The 19845-nt window shown below is 38.4% G+C and overlaps 1 protein-coding gene across 1 annotated transcript in view; it reads left to right on the forward strand.

Moving 5' to 3' along the window:
- The window catches only part of LOC136866781 (histone-lysine N-methyltransferase 2C-like), an 811555-nt gene that overhangs the window by 568973 nt on the left and 222737 nt on the right, over positions 1-19845 (forward strand). The window contains 2 exon segments of the mRNA XM_067143888.2: positions 10592-10850; positions 15375-15543. Coding sequence (XP_066999989.2) covers positions 10592-10850; positions 15375-15543 — 428 coding nt within the window.

Genomic DNA, 19845 nt, shown 5'->3' on the forward strand with positions numbered 1-19845 from the left:
AAAAATCACAATGAAGTAAAACGTCAGTGATCATGATTAGTGAATTAAAAACATATTGAGGTACAAAGTCCTCTCGTCTGATAGGTCGTTCTTGAATTGTCAAATAAAACTTGCCCACTGTTAAAATGAAAACACTGTGCTAAGCAGTGTAGTGAGACCGTTAATACCATGGATTAAAACGTGTGTAACATCTGTAATGAGAAAAAGGAATTATGAGTGAATGAAAAACCAGTTAAAAAATAATGTAAGGAAAGAAAACTTATTTAACTTGTAAATAAAAGTTGTCGTCTCGAATGGAGATGACCTTGTCACATTGACAACTAAGCCTGTGTGTGGCTTACTTTGTATCTGTGCCGATGTGGTTGCGAGGGGGAATGGAGAGAGGGGCGAGGAGGAAGGGACGATGTGAATCACGGGAGGAGGGTGTTGATGGAAGGGCGGGTCTTGTTCTAGAATATCAGTAGTGAAACTCGTTTTTATTAATGAACTGTTCAAAGATGAGCGGGACAAAGGTTTCCAATAATATATTTTTCTTTTCATTGATTTCATTCAAGTTGTACACGGGATTGTTATATTGGTCGATATCTATATAAATATTCTCTAGTATATTAAGCAAGGGACCCTTCTGTTCATAATGCAGGATCTTTAAATCTTGGTCAATAGTTGTGTATTTTTGATTTTTCTCGACAATGTTCACTCGTGGCTGAGTAGCGGTTGTACTTTAGGGCATTGAGGTGTTCGGAGTATCTTACATTGAAGCTGCGGCCTGTTTACCCAACATACATCGAAAGACATGATTGGCATTTTAATTTGTATATCCCAGAGTATGAAAAGTTTTTGTTGCTGTTGACAGTATGAGAATTAAGAAATGTTTTTGCATTGGTGGGTGTGAATATCTTGAAAGCTACTTTTAACTTGTGTTTTTTAAAGATGTTTGAAATAGGATATATGTTATTACTATTAAAGGTAAATGTGGTGAATTTCTCTTTAAGGGAAGATTCTTTTTTAAGGTGGTCTTGGGTTTATTTTTAAATTTATTGAAAATTTTGTTCACTAAAGCTTTACTGAAACCATTACCTTCAGCTATTGCATAAATGGTGTTGATTTCCTTTCTAAAATTCTTACGGGATAACGGAACATTAAGGGCTCTGAAAATCATACTATTGTAAGCGGTCTTCTTCTGTGTCCCTGGGTGTAGAGAAGTCCGGTGGATTGTGTTTATTGTGTGAGTGGGCTTCCTGTAAATATTAAAAGAAAGGGTTTTATTCTGATTGCGAGTAATAGTTAAATCGAGATAATTAAGGGGATTGTTGTTCTCAGATTCTATTGTAAACTTTAATAATAATAATAATAATAATAATAATAATAATAATAATGTTATTCGCTTTACGTCCCACTAACTACTCTTTTACAGTTTTCGGAGACGCCGAGGTGCCGGAATTTAGTCCCGCAGGAGTTCTTGTACGTGCCAGTAAATCTACTGACACGAGGCTGTCGTATTTGAGCACCTTCAAATACCACCGGACTGAGCCAGGATCGAACCTGCCAAGTTGGGGTCAGAAGGCCAGCGCCTTAACCGTCTGAGCCACTTGGCCCGGCATTGTAAACTTTATGTGCGAATCCAGGTTATTAAGTAATTCAAGAAAGGTGTTGCTATCAGTAATATGAGAATCCAGGATAATTAAAGTATCATCCACATACCGAGTCCAATGTTTGATCCCATTAATTTTACCTATAATGTGAGTGTATTCAAGGAAATCTATGTAAATATCAGCGAGGATTCCCGAGGCCGGTGACCTCATAGGAAGACCCTTCTGTTGGTATATGATGCTATTAAAAGTGAGGAAACTATTATTTAATGTAAACTTTAGGATCTGAAGAAACTCTTCTATCTCCCCTACAGTCAATTTACTGAATTTGGAAAGATTGTTTTTTACTATTTCAATGGTTTTATTGACGGGTACATTTGCATACACATTGACTATGTCAAAGGAGTGAAGAGTGTAATGTTTCGGTAACGTACGAATTTTTATTATATTGCAGAATTCCAGGGAATTTTTAACTGACGTGTAAGCTTGAAAGAAATAATGTGTTTTAAGAAAATTGTGAATATATTGGGATATTTTGTACGTCAGACTACTTCTGAAGTTAATAACAGGCGTTATGGGGATATCGCCTTGTGAATCTTCAGTAACGCTTTCGCCATACGTAACTTGGGATTCATGATGACCAATTTTGGTTTTTCTAGGTCATTAAACAAAAATAAAGGTTCTAAATTAAAGCTTTCAGTTCTCTTTGTATTCTATTAGTCAGATCTTTTTTTTTTAAATTATGTTAAAGTTATTGTTAGTAAAGAAGGATTGTGCTTTATTTACGTTGTCACTTTTCTTCATAACTACAGTAGCATTACCTTTATCTGCTTTGGTTACTATTAAATCGTTATCTTTAATTTTCTTTTTGAGATTGCATATGTTGGTGACTTGATCTTTATTGGGTTTACGAGTACCGGTATGCTTCTGATCGAAAGAAGAAAGTAACTTTCGCTTGACTTCATATCTAACCTCATTTTGAACGTCTGTGCATAATCTATTAACCGCTAATTCAGACTCAGCCAACGTAATGATTAAATCGTCGTGATTGAAGGACGTATCCCAGTTATGTTTTGGTCCCTTATTTAATATCTTGAGGTCCTTAGGATCAAGGTCAACTTGACAGGTTCACTACCACCTTAGAAAAAGAATCTTCCCCTAAAGAGAAATTCACCACATTTACCTTTAATAATAATAACATATATCCTATTTCAAACATCTTTAAAAAACACAAGTTAAAAGTAGCTTTCAAGACCAATGAATATTGAATTTTCACGACCGCATTGTAATCGAAACAGACTTTCAACGTATTAGGTCGTGTTACGTACATGTAGTACGTGTTGAAGAGATGTTAAGTACAGAACAAAAATGGCCAGCCGGACACCAGTGGGATCCGAACCCACAACCTCCCGATTTCGCGTCGTTGCTCTACCAATTGAGCTATGGTGACCTAGGCCATCTTTGTTCTGTTGAAAGGATCTGAGCTACAGGTCTGGCACTGCTGCTAGCACACTGTAGAGTGCATTTAAGTCGCCTGTTGTGGGGCATGTCAATGAATATTGAATTTTCACGACCGCATTGTAATCGAAACAGAGCAACTGACGCGAAATCGGGAGGTTTTGGGTTCGGATTCCACTGGTGTCCGGCTGGCCATTTTTGTTCTGTACTTAACATCTCTTCAACACGTACTACATGTACGTAACACGACCTAATACGTTGAAAGTCTGTTTCGATTACAATGCGGTCGTGAAAATTCAATATTCATTGACATGCCCCACAACGGGCGACTTAAACGCACTCTATAGTGTGCTAGCAGCAGTGCCAGACCTGTAGCTCAGATCCTTTCAACAGAACAAAGATGGCCTAGACCACCACAGCTCAATTGGTAGAGCAACCGACGTGAAACCGGGAGGTTGTGGGTTCGGATCCCACTGGTGTCCGGCTGGCCATTTTTGTTCTGTACTTAACATCTCTTCAACACGTACTACTGGTACGTAACACGACCTAATACGTTGAAAGTCTGTTTCAATTAGCTTTCAAGACTGTTCACACCAATGCAAAAACGTTTTTTAATTCTCATACTGTCAACAGCAACAAAAAATTTTCAAACTCTGGGATATACAAATTAAAATGCCAATCATGTCTTTTAACGTATGTTGGGCAAACAGGCCGCAACTTCAATGTTAGACACTCCGAACACCTCAATGCCCTAAAGTACAACTGCTACTCAGCAATGAGCTAACATTGTAAAGAGAAAAATCATAAATACACAACTATTGACCAAGATTTAAAGATCCTGCATTATGAACAGAAAGGTCCCGTACTTAATATACTAAAGAATATTTATATAGATATCGACCAATATTACAATCCCATGTACAACTTGAATGAAATCAATGAAAAGAATAATATATTATTGGAAACCTTTGTCCCGCTCATCTGTGAACAATTCATTAATAAAAATGAGTTTCACTACCGATGTTCTAGAACAAGACCCGCCCTTCCATCAACACCCTCCTCCCGTGTTTCACATCGTCCCTCCCTGTTCACCCCTCCCTCTCCATCCCCACCCCACCCAAACATATCGGCACAGATACACGGTAAGCCACACACAGGCTTAGTTGTCAATGTGACAAGGTCATCTCCATTCGATACAACAACTTTTATTTACAAGTAAGTTAAATGAGTTTTCTTTTCTTACATTATTTTTTAACTGGTTTTTCATTCACACATAATTCCCTTTTCTCATTACAGATGTTACACACGTTTTAATCCATGGTATTGACGGTCTCACTACACTGCTTAGCACAGTGTTTTAGTTTTAACAGTGAGCAAGTTTTATTTGACAATTCAAGAACGACCTATCAGACGAGAGGACTTTGTACCTCAACATGTTTTTAATTCACTAATCATGATCACTGACATTTCACTTCATCATGATTTTTAATTTGTTTGTGTGTTATGTAATTGTTGTTCTACTACTAAAGATGGCCTTGAGATTAGGCTGAAACATGTTTAGACTTTGTTTCATCTAACAGATGGCTTGATTTGTATTGATAAGGGGGATTTTATGAATATTTTCATTTGTAAAATGATAAACAGTTAAAAGAATTACTCTTTCACCATAAGGAAGCTTAAATTCTGCTGAAGCTACTGATAGTTCAAATTCGAATTTAGAATTATGCACTTCAGCATCCTTTCTTTACATTTTGCAAACATACAAACTCTTGCATGTCCTTTATTAACTTGACTGTAAATACTTGCCAAAACTTAAAATATTTCAGTCCATCGAAAATATGTTACATTTCTTTTTTAACAGTCTGAAAAACCTGTAAGTTGTATTAACTGAATTGATACTGAAAGAGAATGGCTTCCTTCTTAACAAACTTGCCAGATAACAAACAACTTTCAACTTCATTATTGTTATATCAATGTTCATCTAAACAGAAAAGCAGAATATCCAGCATTAAATTTAAAAATATTTCTAATTCCAACATTTTATTTTTTAAGGCATTGAATGGTCTGATTAAGGATTTTGAAATGCTTATATCAACCCTCTAGATCATTATTTAATTCCGAACCCACATTCTAGATGAGATATTACTTGGTCTAGAATCTAGTTCAAGTTTCCTGGACTAAGTAGTACCAGGATGTTTTCTCCTGATGTTTACTGCTAATGATGCTTGGTATGAGAAATTTCGTTTAATTTACTGATGTCTAATAGTGTACCATTTCTTAAATGACTACATAGGCCTATCTACATGAATTTCTCATTTGTATCCCTTAATGCTTCATTAAGAATTGACCCGTCAGCAAAGTCATGGCTATGAATCATGTTTGTCACAGATATATTTTTATGAGTCAACATACCTTGAGTCCTCTTGAGAACACTTGCGACTTCATTTCTTGCTATGTCATTGGTTTCACTGGCAGTAGCTGTGATATCATTTGTCAAGAGTTTATCAGCATTCTTTAAAATAAGTTTCACTTCCTATGAAAGCAAGATGGGCATGAGGTTCAGTAAAACTTGCCACTTCACTGTCATCTCATAGTTCAACAATATTTGTTGAAAGGATGCATCTGTGGGAATTGCCAAATAATTGCACTTTCTCCTCCTTTCTCACCTTCTTGCTCACATTGTTGTTCTTTTCCCTCTTCTAGCCTAAACATTGACCCGCTTAGAAAGGTTGGCCCTTTTGCACTTTTTTCTCCATTTTCCACAGTCTGCAGCATCTCTCTTGTTGACATTGACCTTTCAGATGTCTTATATCTTCCTTAATTTGATCAAACCATCATTTCTTAGATAGCCCTTATGATCACTTTTTTTTTTCCACTTCATAGTACCTTTTTTTAACAACTTGCTTTACGTTGAACCAACACAGTTAGGTGTTATGGCGATGATGGGATAGGATAGGAAAGGCCTAGGAGTGGAAAGAAATTGGCCATGGCCTTAATATTAAGGTTCTGCCCCAGCATTTGCCTGGTGTGAAAATGGGAAATCACAGAAAACTATATTCAGGTCTGCCAACAGTGGGGCTCAAACCCACTATCTCTCGAATGGAAACTCACAGCTATGCGCCCCTAACCACATGGCCAACTCGCCCGGTAAACTCCATAGTACATGCCCGGACCATCTCAGGCGAGTTTCCTGCATTTTCTTTTAGTTATATGTATGACACAGAAAATATTTCTTTCTTCGTCATTGGTGACATGGTCTAGTCTTGGTAAGCCAATGGACTAGCGCAGCATCTTCATATCCACAGTGTGCAGCATTTCTTCAAATCTGTTGGTTACTAGCCAACATTCAGCTCCATATAAAACCACATGTCTGATCACAGTGTAGTTGATTTTGGATTTCAGCCAAACAGGAATTTTCTGATTGTGTAAGACCCCTGTCATCTGCCACCGTTTTCCCCAGGCTGCATGTGTGGCATTCACACTTCTCCAAACACATCTCCATCTGGTGTTACATATGAGCCTGGGTATATGAATCTAGATACCTTGTTGAGTAGTTGCCCATTGATAGATTTTGAGCCATCAGTTCGTTCACACTCAAGATATTTGGAAATGTTCCATTTCATTCTTTATGAACAAAGATGCCCTTTCCAGGATTGTGTTTGGTCCCTTGCTGTGTTTCACATAAGATGTTGAGTTTGAATATCTGCTGTTACCACGACCATGCATAGAATGAAAAGAAGAGGTGACAAAGCCCACTTGGTAAACACCACTTTTAATGTGGAGAGGAGATGAACTTCCTGTTGTGCACTTTACTTAAGGGTGATGTTTTGATAAAGAAGCTGAAAACAGTGGATGTAAGCTTTTGGTACTACATGGACTTTTAGCGATTGCCATACAAGTTTATTGGGCACTCAATCAAAGGCTTTCAAAGTCCGTCTATGTTAGATGTAACAATTTTTGTGATGTCTTGGTCTCTTCTCTTAAGCAGGCTTGCTACCACCTCCTCCTCCTCCAAAGCATGACTTTGCCTGTTGTCAGGGGTGAGGAGGGGAGGAAGTCGACTGATAAGAAAAAAGTGGTGCCGATCTTTTAAGACCCCTTTGTAAAGAATTTGCTGTTCTTGTTATTACAACCTCACTTAAAGAATCAGGATATTTGGACATGTGGTGCTGTGAAACCTACCTGGTAAGTGTGGAAGTCGTTGCTTGATTCAGGCTGTACTTTTCCCACCACAAAATCACCCCAATAAATGACATCAAAAGAGGAAAATCGTAGAAGCCACCTTAGTTCTAGAGATTTGTTCTTGGAATTTATTACACAATTCTATGTTTAAGCTATGTCATAAGTAAAGTAAGAGACTTGAGGAATGTCCGGTTGTAACCAGTTCTGTTATACTGCTCACGAGGAAGATCATTTTCTACTTTTTGGTCTTGTACAGCTAACTGTGAAATGATTTTTCAGACAATTACCACAATTAATTTTGATGACTAATGTATACACATAATGGTTAAAGGAAATTTATATCTTGTAATAATGTACACTAAACTGCACAAAAATTGGGTGTCACAGAAGAAGACTTCCTTTCAAACCTCTCTTTTGAAGTAGGCTGAACATATTGTGCAGGTGGTAGGATTTTGAGTATCATCTCTTCAGCCACTGACTATCCACAGTTTTTGAATTTCCTCGTGTTGCGAGAACGTATAAAATGAAAATTGTCTTTGCTGGCGAATTTTTGTGCAGTCTGTAAACATGTTATAATAAGCTAACTAGACATTTATTTATTAGAAAATCTAATTTGTTGCAGTGATGATATTTTTGTGCGTTAGTAATGTAGCACACTGAACAAAGATTTAGTCACCCCTTGAAAGTTAACACTGGTCTCTTGGAACAATTTACTTAGTGATGCATGGGTACAGACAGTCATGTGACCCTTCACTGCTGATTTATTACCATGGCAGTGAAGTAGTGTATGCCATAAGGTTGTATGGGAACATTTCATTAAGATGGGTCAAAGTGAAAACACGACAAATTGGCAAAAGGGGGCTGTCATGTTTGCACGTGCCCATGACTAGTGATGGGCAATGTTCTCACTCAAGATTCTCGAGACTTATGTCACAGATCTCGAGACCAATTCTCTTGTGCTGCTATCTGTGCAACATCCCAGTAACTACGAGTGTAAGCTTGATAGTTTATCATCAGCAGTTATTGCATGAAATAACGTTCTCATAAAGAAATGTGTGTGCCGATAAATTTTGTCAAAAACCTGGAATGGTACTGCATGTTCAACTATGAGTCCCTTAATACCATTAGCAAAAATGAAAACAGAATATCAGTATATTAAACTGTTCACGACTTATTTGAGGTGAATATCTTAGCTGAATAACCCTGTATAATTTGTTAATAATTGTAGATAGGATGTAGAGCTACCTGGATACCTCACAATTGGGTAGCTTCTTATAACGCAGACCTGGCTGGAGGTATTCTCTTGGACAATTCCCCTTCAGTGATATGTGTTTTTAAGTGCTGGATCATCCTAGAAGTATTTCTGCTGATTTATTTCACTTCTTGTAAACAAACAACACAGCGGACTGTGCTCTGTGGCATCTCTTCAAAATAATCCCACTTCCACGACTTATATTGCTTTTCGGACATCGTTTTAAAGTTGTCGCATACATTTAGACACAATTACACATTGCACCGGCATATACCGAAGTACATAAGTATGACACAAATATTCTATAATATTGTTAGGAATTTTTTCCTTCATCTCCATGATGTCAGTAAACACAAACACTGGACAAATGGATATTGAATATGGGGTCTTATAAATTATGTGTGATAATGATGTACACTTACAATAGCCGTCAGTTTCTGTACATAGCCTACTCATTTGTGTACTTACGGCTGCATACAATGGCAGAATGCATATGCTTTATAATTATGTTATACTGCGTTATTAATAAACCTTGGAAGAAATGAACGGCCTAGTCGCTTGTTGACACATATTTATGGAATGGAGAAGGCTCTTAGTTGGCTATACGTATACTCGGCACAAACAACCTTCAGTTCCGTCTACCTGAAGGTCTACGATACGCTGCTCATCGCACAATGCAGTAACAACACTCTCAAGATCTCTCTACATTTCTCGCGAGAAACAGGTGCATGGGCTAGTCTCAAGAAATCTCGAGACCTTGTCTCACACTGTCCATCCCTACACACAACCACACAGTGAAAGAAGTTGCTTGATTTGTGATGAATCAATGCAGACTGTCCAACGTGTCTACTGGGAATGGTGTACCACTCGCAGCCATAAAATACGGCTTGAGAACTGTGGTCGTAAAATGATCCGAATCGATAAGAACTGGAGACGAGTGTCACATCTTGCCGATGAAAATCAGTTTCAAACCCAACAGGAATTGCTGCTATCAGTAAATTAAGGTCCATCCCAACCAGTTTCTGAACGAACATTGTGAAGGGAACTGCCTGCAATGAACATTTGCAGTTCAGCACCTCGTAAGAGGTCATTACTCACAGTGGCGCATAAACTTGAACATATTTAATGGACCAAATAATATTGAACGTAGACTGTAGCTAACGGAGGTGTGTATTGTGGTCCACCGAATCAAGATTTTGCCTGTTTTCAAATGATGCAAGGCATTGAGTGCACCTATGGCCCAATGAAGCATTTAACCTACGGTGTGTGGAGATTCTAGTTCAGGCCAGCGGTGATTCTATGATATTTTGGAGGCGTTTTTCATACTGTGGCTTGGACTTGTTCATTCAGGTCACCGTGAACATGAACCAGGATAATTTTTAAACATTCTCAGTGACCAATTGTTGCCATTCACTCAACATCTTCATGATGAGTATGCTGTAGATACTCGCTTTCCAAGATAACAGCTGTGTTCACAGCACTGCACGCATATGTGTAACTGAATGAATAAATTTATGATACCAATATAGTTAGCTGGAAAATTTGTAATATGTGCAACTGGTTTGGCAAACATGTCGACACCCTATGACACCTCTGCTTGCCTGCTAAAAAACCTCAATCTTAATCCTAATGAAAATGTGTGGGTCTGTTTGGAGCAGCAGGTGAAACACAGACATCAGCTCTATGGGATCGTCAGCAAGTGGCTACAGCTGGATATGGCATATCTGCAGAAGAATATTTGGACTCCCTTTCTTAATAAATCAAGGTGGTTATCAAAGCTGGAGACATTGTTACATAGTTTTAGAATCATTCCAGCAGGTGACTAAATTTTTTGTTTGGTGAGCTACCTCCAAATTAAAAATACAATTTTCCTTTACCTCATATGACCTTTATACTAAACAGGTCTCATTGAAAACGTATTTTCACAGCTGCAGTACAACACAAATACAACTTGCTGAATTATGTCATTAAACTTAGTATTTTTTATTGTGATCTTTTCAAAAGTGTGAAGCATTGTTTATTTAAATAACTATGATGTGTATTTCATCAAAGAGAATGCATATTTTGTTTTTTTATTCTGTAAGATAGAACATAATTTAACATGCCGCAGTCTTCCTCCCAGGAGCAGCCACTATTGCTTGAGGATTTATTGGAGCAGGAGAAACGTGAACAAGAGAAGCAACAACAGCAAGCACCTCCACCTCCTCCTCCTCCTCCCCCACCACCTCTGCCTGAATCATCACCTGCTCTGCTCAGTGATGTAGAGTTTGAGCGACTACGTGCTGATGTCTTAGGATCTTCCACTCCTACCAGTAGCTCTCCAGGTCTAGGCTCTCCACAACTAGGGTCACCACCACAGGGAGTACCAGGTGAGTCTGTAATAACATGATAGTTTCTTTCCTATTTGAATTATGTGTAAAGTTTTAAGATTCAAGTTACAAATCAAAATGTTAGTGACCAGAATTACATGTTTGTTTTCCAGTCTGAGATATTTTAGTTTAAATGTTCATGTCTACCAAATGTAGCCTTACTTTGTAATTAATGATTTGAATATATGTCAATTCTGAGTTCTTTTCTGAAGTTGGCCTATGTTGGATTGAATCCCGGTGCAGTTGATTAGTTAAGATTGCGTAAGTTTCAGAAAGCTTTGTCAGTAGACCCAGTGACAAGTTCACGATGGAAATCAGGCAATGTCAAACACACAACATTATTATATCACTCCATCAGTGTGTGTCTTGCAACAAAGCGTTGAGTGTTGGTATTCGTGTTTTATCTCTAATAATTCAGTTTGACAACTAATGATATTTTGATGCAGAAGATGTAGTAGCCATTATTCATCACAGTTTCATGATTTTTCAGTATTTTAGTATGTCTTTCCAACAGTTGTAAAATTCTGTTTACATTGAGCTGGATTGGGTTTGAAGGTAAAGAAGTCATGCATATGATTTTTGTTGGAATTGAAATTGCCTAGTGAAGGAATTCCTTAGAGCCCAAATTACCAGTAAGTGGAAGTCTGATGTCATTATGTCCAATATGTTTGGTATGTATGCCAATATATCTTGGCCCTCTTCAGACTACATTTGCAATTGTACAAAGAAAGACACCTGAAGCTTTGTTGTCTTAGTGGGATACCTTCCTTTTCTGTTCTTTTCCATTGCGTCCATTCCATTGACTTCTCCTGTCCATTATTTTTATTTAATTTCTCTATTTTCGTATAGCACTGTACACATAAAAATTGATAATTGTTTCAAGTTAGCTCACACTAATAAATGTCCCTGAAACTCCACTAGACCACCCTATTTGAATATTCTGCTGTGATGTTTCTGATTGTTTGACAACTCTACTCCAGGATCATCTAGTTCTTTATCAATCAAATTGTTGTTCAAGGAATAAACAAATGAATTTACAGTATTGTGACGTGCAGTTCTGCCGTAGCCTCCATCACAATTTCCTGGACGGGGTGAATAAGCCAAGCCAGGGACCTCCCAGCTGGGCTAACGACATGCTGCGGCCTCTCCTTGTATTGTGTATTTGTCTGCTTTCTCCGCGTGCCCTTTTGAAGACAAAACGAGAATGTTCCATCTCTAGCTGAACTCCAATGATTCTAGTACTCAGTCACCAGGATATAAAAAGGAGGCTACCTGTGAGCAGTCGGTCACTAGTTGGGAGTAATGGGAGTGGGACAGCAGTAGTGCTTGCTGACGTCGGTGTTCCATTGGAGCCAGAGTATCGTTGTGTACTGAGCAGAGTACTGTGTGTGTATTGCCTTGGAGTACTAAGTGTGGAACTGTTGATGTGAGTAGAATTGGAGCAGTGTTAATTGTCATCATGGGGAGTATCATAGGGATCAGGGCACTGTTGAGGTGTTGTTGTTGTTGTTGTTATTTGACTGCTGTTTGTAGTTGTCATTGTTGAGTAGTTCACTGTGTGGAGCGGCCACATGATTGTGTAAGTGGTGGACTTCTCTGGAGTTGAGCCAAGGGACAGTAGTAATGTGTTGTTGTGGTCAGGAGACTATGTGATTGTATGTGTCTGAATGCAGCTGTTGTTGAAGGGTCTGAGCATGCAGAGTGAAGTGAAAGTGAATAGGTAAAGACTGTCCAGCTGGAGTTATTTTGTGAGAGACATGTAAATAGACAGCATTTAGTGGAGTATGGCCATTCATGCTTGAATGCGATTGGGTCATCCTGAATTAAATTAGGCTGATAAAACAGACAGTGTTTTCACTACACCTGACAAGGATGGTTGTGATGCAGTTATGGTGACCTTGATGTAAGACATACTAATAGCGCACTAACAAGTTTCTTCCTTCAGTGTAAAGTTTGTTAACACACCAGCCAAATAACTAGACTTGTCACTGTAGTGCCTGAAAATCTTCCAGCACTTGATGATCTAAGATTTCGAATTACTATATTTGCCGCTCTTTTTTCAGTTCATAATTCATTGTGTAATCTGATCAGTAATATTGGTAGTCATGTAAATTCCTCAGATAACACGTAGATCTCTTAGTTCCAAATCTCTCTCTCTCTCTCTTTCTTCCCTCATTTTCTGTGTCACATGCTGGACTTTAATTGTTGGTGTTGGATCATCACAAAAATAATTTCATTGCCACACTATTAGAGTAAACATTATGTCGTTCAATTCAATCACCTTAGGTCGCTGTTGCTCGCTTAGCACCACCCGGGGGACACATGCAGGGCAGCAATAGGTACAATCCTGCGGACGTTAGCAACGGTGGCCCTGATAATATCTTCAACGAATTCCTTCGAAATATGGGTCCACATAGCATAAAATGGATAACTTCTCTTTTTACTTACATCCTTCAGACTAATAACCTGCCAAAGCAGTTCAAACGGTCAAAGGTGATTGCCCTTCTTAAACCTGGAAAGTCGGAGCAGAGACCTGAAAACTACCGCCTAATAGCACTTCTCAGTTGCACTTATAAACTCTTGGAGCGAGTCCTCCTCACTAGGATAGCACCCCTCATTGACGGTATAATTCCTCCAGAGCAAGCTGGTTTCAGAAGAAATCGTAGCTGCACTGATCAAGTTTTGTCTCTTACCACTCACATCAAGGCAGGCTTCCAAAAGAAGTTAAAATCAACAGCTGTCTTTATTGATCTGACAAGTGCATATGATACTGTCTGGCGACATGGACTAATTCTTAAAGTGCTGGAAGTAATTCCCTGCTTGGAAATTTCAAACCTAATTTCCAACATGCTCTGTGAGAGAGAGTTTGTAGTATTCCTAGGTGATTCTAAAAGTCGCAAAAGAAAATTAAATAACGGTCTGCCACAGGGATCAGTATTGGCCCCAGTTCTCTTCAACCTATACATCCATGACTTACCACCAACCACAGCTACTAAGTTCATCTATGCAGATGACATTGCATTGGTAGCTCAAAGCAGAAATTTTGAGGATGGAGAAGGCATTCTTTCAGCAGACTTGGTCAAAATGGCGACTTTCTTCAAGTCTTGGCGTTTGATCCCAAGTGCTTCTAAGACCGAGGTTTCATGTTTTCATCTCAGCAACCAACTCGCAAACTATGAGCCATCTGTCTTATTTCTTGGTGAAAAACTAAAGTACAACCCATTCCTGAAATATCTAGGAGTCACACTGGACAGAACTCTGAGCTACAAAGAACATCTCGCCAAGCTCTCTCACAAAATCGCTACAAGGAATATCATCCTACACAAGCTTTGTGGCAGTTCCTGGGGAGCCTCGCTGACTGCTTACGATTAACGGGTAACAGTCTTGTCTACTCTGCAGCGGAATACTGTGCCCCAGTGTGGCTGGAAAGTGCACATGTGCATAAAGTGGATACTAAGTTGAATGATACCATGCGCTGCGTAACTGGTACTGTAAAATCAACACCTCGCCACTGGTTACCCGTACTTAGTCATATCCCACCACCCCACCTGAGGAGAAAGGAAGCTCTGATGAGAGAAGCAAAGAAGATCTGGTCATCTCCCTCATTACCAGTTCACCAGGAATTTTGTTACCCATCGCCAAGATGACTTCGATCTAGGAGACCAGGATGTATACTCGCTGGCCGACTCTTGAGGGATAATTTTAATCTAAACGAGAGCTGGCGGGATGAGTGGTCAATTTCAACATCTGGAACAAATGCTCATGACCTAAATCCAACCCTGGAAATGAGGGGATTCGACCTCCCAAGAAAACAATGGTGTTGCCTCAACATACTGAGAACTGGGCATGGACGCTGCAATTTCTTACGCCATAAGTGGGGTTGGATGGATTCTCCAATGTGTGAATGTAATGAAGAGGAGCAGACCATGGACCATGTCATCCTACGCTGCCCTTTTCATGCCTACTCCGGAAGCCCCAGCAACCTGTTTCATCTTTCAGAAAGTGCTGTAGAGTGGCTGAAACACTTGGACCGGGACTTATAAATTTGTAGTTATAATCACCATGCGATTAAATAAATAAATAGAATAAACATTTGTCCCATAACTAACAAATCATGGTTTAAAAAAAGTAAACTCATGTCCTCGTTCCAAGGTGGTGCAGGTCTTTTCAGGTTCACTCCCAAAGAGGTGAGCTGCATCTGCCATTTCAGCCAAAAATACCAGCCCTCCTGCCATTCTTATTTCTCTGACAATACCAGTAATAGAAACCTGGAAGGATGGCAGCTAATAGTGCTAACCGTTATGCTGTGAAGGCAGATGTAGTAAAAATAATGTGTGCAGTGTCAGAAACTCTGAAATACAAACTGGTGTGTGATGTTTATTAACATACTTGCATTTCAACTGCACTTGTAATCTTGCCTGGGAGTTTGTGTGATCTAAGGATGGTGAATTCCTGGCTTTGCTATGATGCAGTTTTTATGAGTAGATAGTGTTTACTGTTTTCAAATATTATTTTGTGTTTCAGCTCAAGGACTACTTCCAGCACTTGCCTCTGTAGCAACACCATTGCGGCCTCCCTATCCTCCACGCCCAGTATCACAGCCTCCCTCCAAGATGGTAGAATGGCAAGCAGGTGGACCTCCGCTTACTATGGAGACAAAAATAACACCTGTGGGAATGATTGTCCGCCAACAGTCTGGGCCAGCACCTTTACCAGGTCCACCTGTTGGCCAACCTGAACCTGGTATGTTTCTTATGTTCATACAATGCTGATTTATAAAATCAAGGCCAAATGATGTGGCATTGATGACGTTCAGTTCGTTCGTTGGATAGATTAAGCATAGTTCATTTATACACAACACACATTATAGCATTGGAGCCTATGTCACACATATATTATGAACTGTTTGTTGATTATCAAATAGACAGTGACAGTGCAGATAAAATGAGAGAATCTTTTACAGGCTTTTGTATTTTTATTTTTTTAACAAGATGGTAGTAATAAATAATTTTGTTCTTTATGCATTAACCAGGTGCATATGAATTTAAGATAAAGGTAGAAAAGTAGAAGTTTTTAAACATCACAGCACTGATGGGCTGAATGGTTCGTGTGGAGCACTGGCTTTCTGACCTCAAGTTGACAGGTTTGATACCAACTCAATCTGGTGGTATGAGAAGGCGCTCAAATGTGCCAGCCTCGTGTCGGTATATTTACGGGTAGGGATATGCGTGACTGAAGCCTGGAATTGAGAGTCTCAACTCCATCGACTCCAAACACCGGGATTGGTTCACTTGAAGCCTCATGACCCCCAACAAATCTGACGCTCATTGAGGGGCCTCACTCACTCACTCACTCACTCACTCACTCACTCATGGCAAAGCGTGGTAGGATAACATGAATAATACCTGCAAACACACAAGACTTACTGTATGTTGTTGCTGAATAATACTGTGCATCTTTATGCTCAATTTCCTGGTGGGATTTAAGAGTGTCATTGAATGAAGTATGGTTAGCAAAGACGAACGTAACGGTGTAGTTTAAATACAACAAATCAAACCAGAAAGTGTCGGCATATTAGACAACGGGCATTTAATTTCTTGTCTGTATATGGTATTTGTTAAACAGATATCAATCGTAAATCATTATGAATTTAACATGACAAAAACCATGAAAGGTAAAAACAAATCTAACGTGGGCAAAAAAGCCCTGAAAAATAAACAAAATTCTAATATAGATAAAAACGATTAAAATAAACACAGCAAATGAAGCCGTAACCAAACCAGCCAGAGTTGACTCCCATACATGTTGGTGACTATACAGTGTCAAGTAAATGATGGATGATGATGATGATGCTGATGATGTTGTTTGTTGTTTACAGGGGCCTAACATTCAGGTCATCGGCCCCTCCAATAAATTAAACCGCAGCAATGAACACCATCAATTTCATCCCGGGCCATGCGGTTAGGGGCACGCAGCTGTGAGCTTGCATCCGGGAGATAGTGGGTTCAAATCCCACTGTCGGCAGCCCTGAAGATGGTTTTCTGTGGTTTCGCATTTTCACACCAGGCAAATGCTGGGGCTATACATTAATTAAGGCCACGGCCGCTTCCTTCCCATTCCTAGGCCTTTCCTGTCCCATAATAATTACTATATGAACAGTAACTGGTAAAAATGTTGTAACATTATATAATTTTTGCACTCGCAGTTTTTTGTAATGGAAATGAATGTTGGTGATTTTTTTAAGGGCATTTTGTATTATTATTATTATTATTATTATTATTATTATTATTATTATTATTATTATTAACAATTACTGGTAAAATATTGTCGCAATATTATACTTTACGCTTTCATGGGTTTTCTTATTTTTATGTAGCCTAATTGAAGTTAATATTGGCGATTATTTAGGATCTTCTTTTCGTGCTACCATTTTCGGGTAAGCATTTCATTACTTCATATACTTCCCTTCCGAATTTTGTGGTGGTGAGTATTCCTAAGCAATGAGCCAAATGGATAGTAGCCAAGAATATGTCCCAATGTTTCAATCTTACCGCAGGCATGCCTGCAGTGGTGGTTCTCCTGGCTTCTATCATACATGTTTCTTACTGGAGCAACATCTGCCAGCATTTTAATGCTTTCGGTCCACTCCGATGTTGAAAGGCCTACCTTATCTGTGAAACATTTATTTCCTTGAGAGTACTATGCGGAGAGGGCAATTACCTTTTTTTTTTTTTTTTTCACAGCAATGTTCAAATTACGGAAGCAGTTGGCTTCTCCTTTCTCAGTATTTCTCCCTTAGAGTCCATTTGAATTTTCCAGAATGTTTATCACGTGAAGGTGTTGAATGTATGCTTCCTACTGGGCCTTACGGTTAAGGCGCTGGCCTTCTAACCCCAACTTGGCAAGTTCGATCCTGGCTCAGTCCGGTGGTATTTGAAGGTGCTCAAATACGACAGCCCCGTGTCGGTAGATTTACTGGCACGTAAAAGAACTCCTGCGGGACTAAATTCTGGCACCTCGGCGTCTCCGAAGACCGTAAAAGTAGTTAGTGGGACGTAAAGCAAATAACATTATTACTACTGGGCCTTAACTAACGCTAAATCTTTGTATTCTGTGTGTTCACAGGTTATTTTATGTAGTTCAAGTTCATGTTGGTGATTATTTAACCCAGGAACGCCGGAGGTTTCAATTGTCGATTATTTTATTTGTATTAAATATTCCTAGCATTCTTATATTAGAGAACATTTAAAAGTCATTTTTCTGAAAATTGGATGGTTGGTTTCTAAATGAGGGCCTGGTATGGTGCTTGACATATCTTTTGGGTGAAACATAAAAATTGTTACCTCATTAGTCTACCATGAAATTTAATGCTTAATATTATTACAGAATATCACTTACAAATATTATTACAGAATATCACTTACAAATTACTTAGGAATAAACAAAAGAACAAACTTTGTTTATAGGTTCATTAATGACATCCTTTGGGAATTCCAAAAAATACAATTCACTCAGATGTGACATATATTTAAGAAATAGGAATAATATTACCATATACTTCAGTTTTTACTCTCCTCTTTCCACTTTTCACTAGTTTGGAGTGACAAAAAATAGTTTACACTGACGCCCACATTACACTTGACTCATTTAGCATGGCCACAAGATTCGCATCCAGCGGCCGCACAGCACTGGCGATGGTTTGTTGGAGAAATCTAATGATCTAGGTCATTGAATCTCAAAGTGTCAGATACTCTAAAAAGAAGAAGTGTGAACAACTGTGTTTATTGCTCTTCAGAATACCTCCCAAATATATATATTGTAACTGCTACGGATTACACAGCATCAAAAATAATAGTACTAGTAATAATAATAAACATAATAAAGAAAATTTAAACATCATGAGATTTGATTAAGTTAAACGAAGAACTCGCACATGATAAATACATCAAAAACAACGTCGAGAGATAAATATCGGGTTAACCAACATGACAACTAAAAGAAAGGAGAGTGGAAGTGGGTTGGGAACCATACGAGGTCTGTGAAAGGTAGTTTGTTGCGAGGAAAACGAGATTAACGGTGATCCCTTTCTGAACACTCAAATTTACTGATCATTAGTTCAAGTTAAAGCACAAAATAAATTAACAACCAAAATAACATATAATAATGTATGTGCTAGTGTGTATCCGTTACGAAAAACATTTCTACCTTACTTCTTCTTGAAACAATGTTTACCAAAAATGGTGACGATCAATCATTGAATTATAGACGATGGTGGGATATTTAAATTTTTTTAAAATTGAAATGAACGTAAAAATTACAACATGAAATTAAGGAAGGGCCCTGTTGAAACATTTACTAACGAAAGAAAGCAGCAGAATATTAAAATTTAACGCAGAGGCCAGTTCGGTTGCAGCCTTTTCTAAAACCCTTCAGTTAAAGGCACATAGCTTCACATTGTGAAAATAAGAATTAAAAGAGTGAACTGTGTATATGGTGCAGTAATATGCATATGAAATGATGGTGTGGATGAAATTTTGATATATAAAATTATGTTGGACTGATCAATGACAATAACATTTTTGGTTTACATATGTTACAATAGACTGTAAGAATAGTATCACAATGATTTTCTACAATGATGATTAAAATATTGCCCCTTTTTTAGTGAATACTCAAAAATTGCACATTAAAAGTATAAGATGCCGGTCTGAATACAACGTCCAGATACTTCTATTGAATTCTATATTTCAAGTGCATCTTCAGGTTTAAAAAAAAAAAAATTGAATGTTGAACATGGGGCAGAGGGTGTCTGTGTTGCTTAAGGTCCAATATTTCTGATACAGAAATTAAATGTAGGCATAAATTTTACCAGATGATCAGGAAACTCGTCACTAAAGTTTATACAGTTCTGGCTACCTTGATTACTTCTTTATAACTTATGAACACAAAGAGAATTCCAAACAAAATTATAAGGATGAATTGGACCGTTTATTCT

The sequence above is a fragment of the Anabrus simplex genome, chromosome 3 (assembly GCF_040414725.1).
Source record: "Anabrus simplex isolate iqAnaSimp1 chromosome 3, ASM4041472v1, whole genome shotgun sequence".
Classification (NCBI taxonomy): Eukaryota; Metazoa; Arthropoda; class Insecta; order Orthoptera; family Tettigoniidae; genus Anabrus; species Anabrus simplex.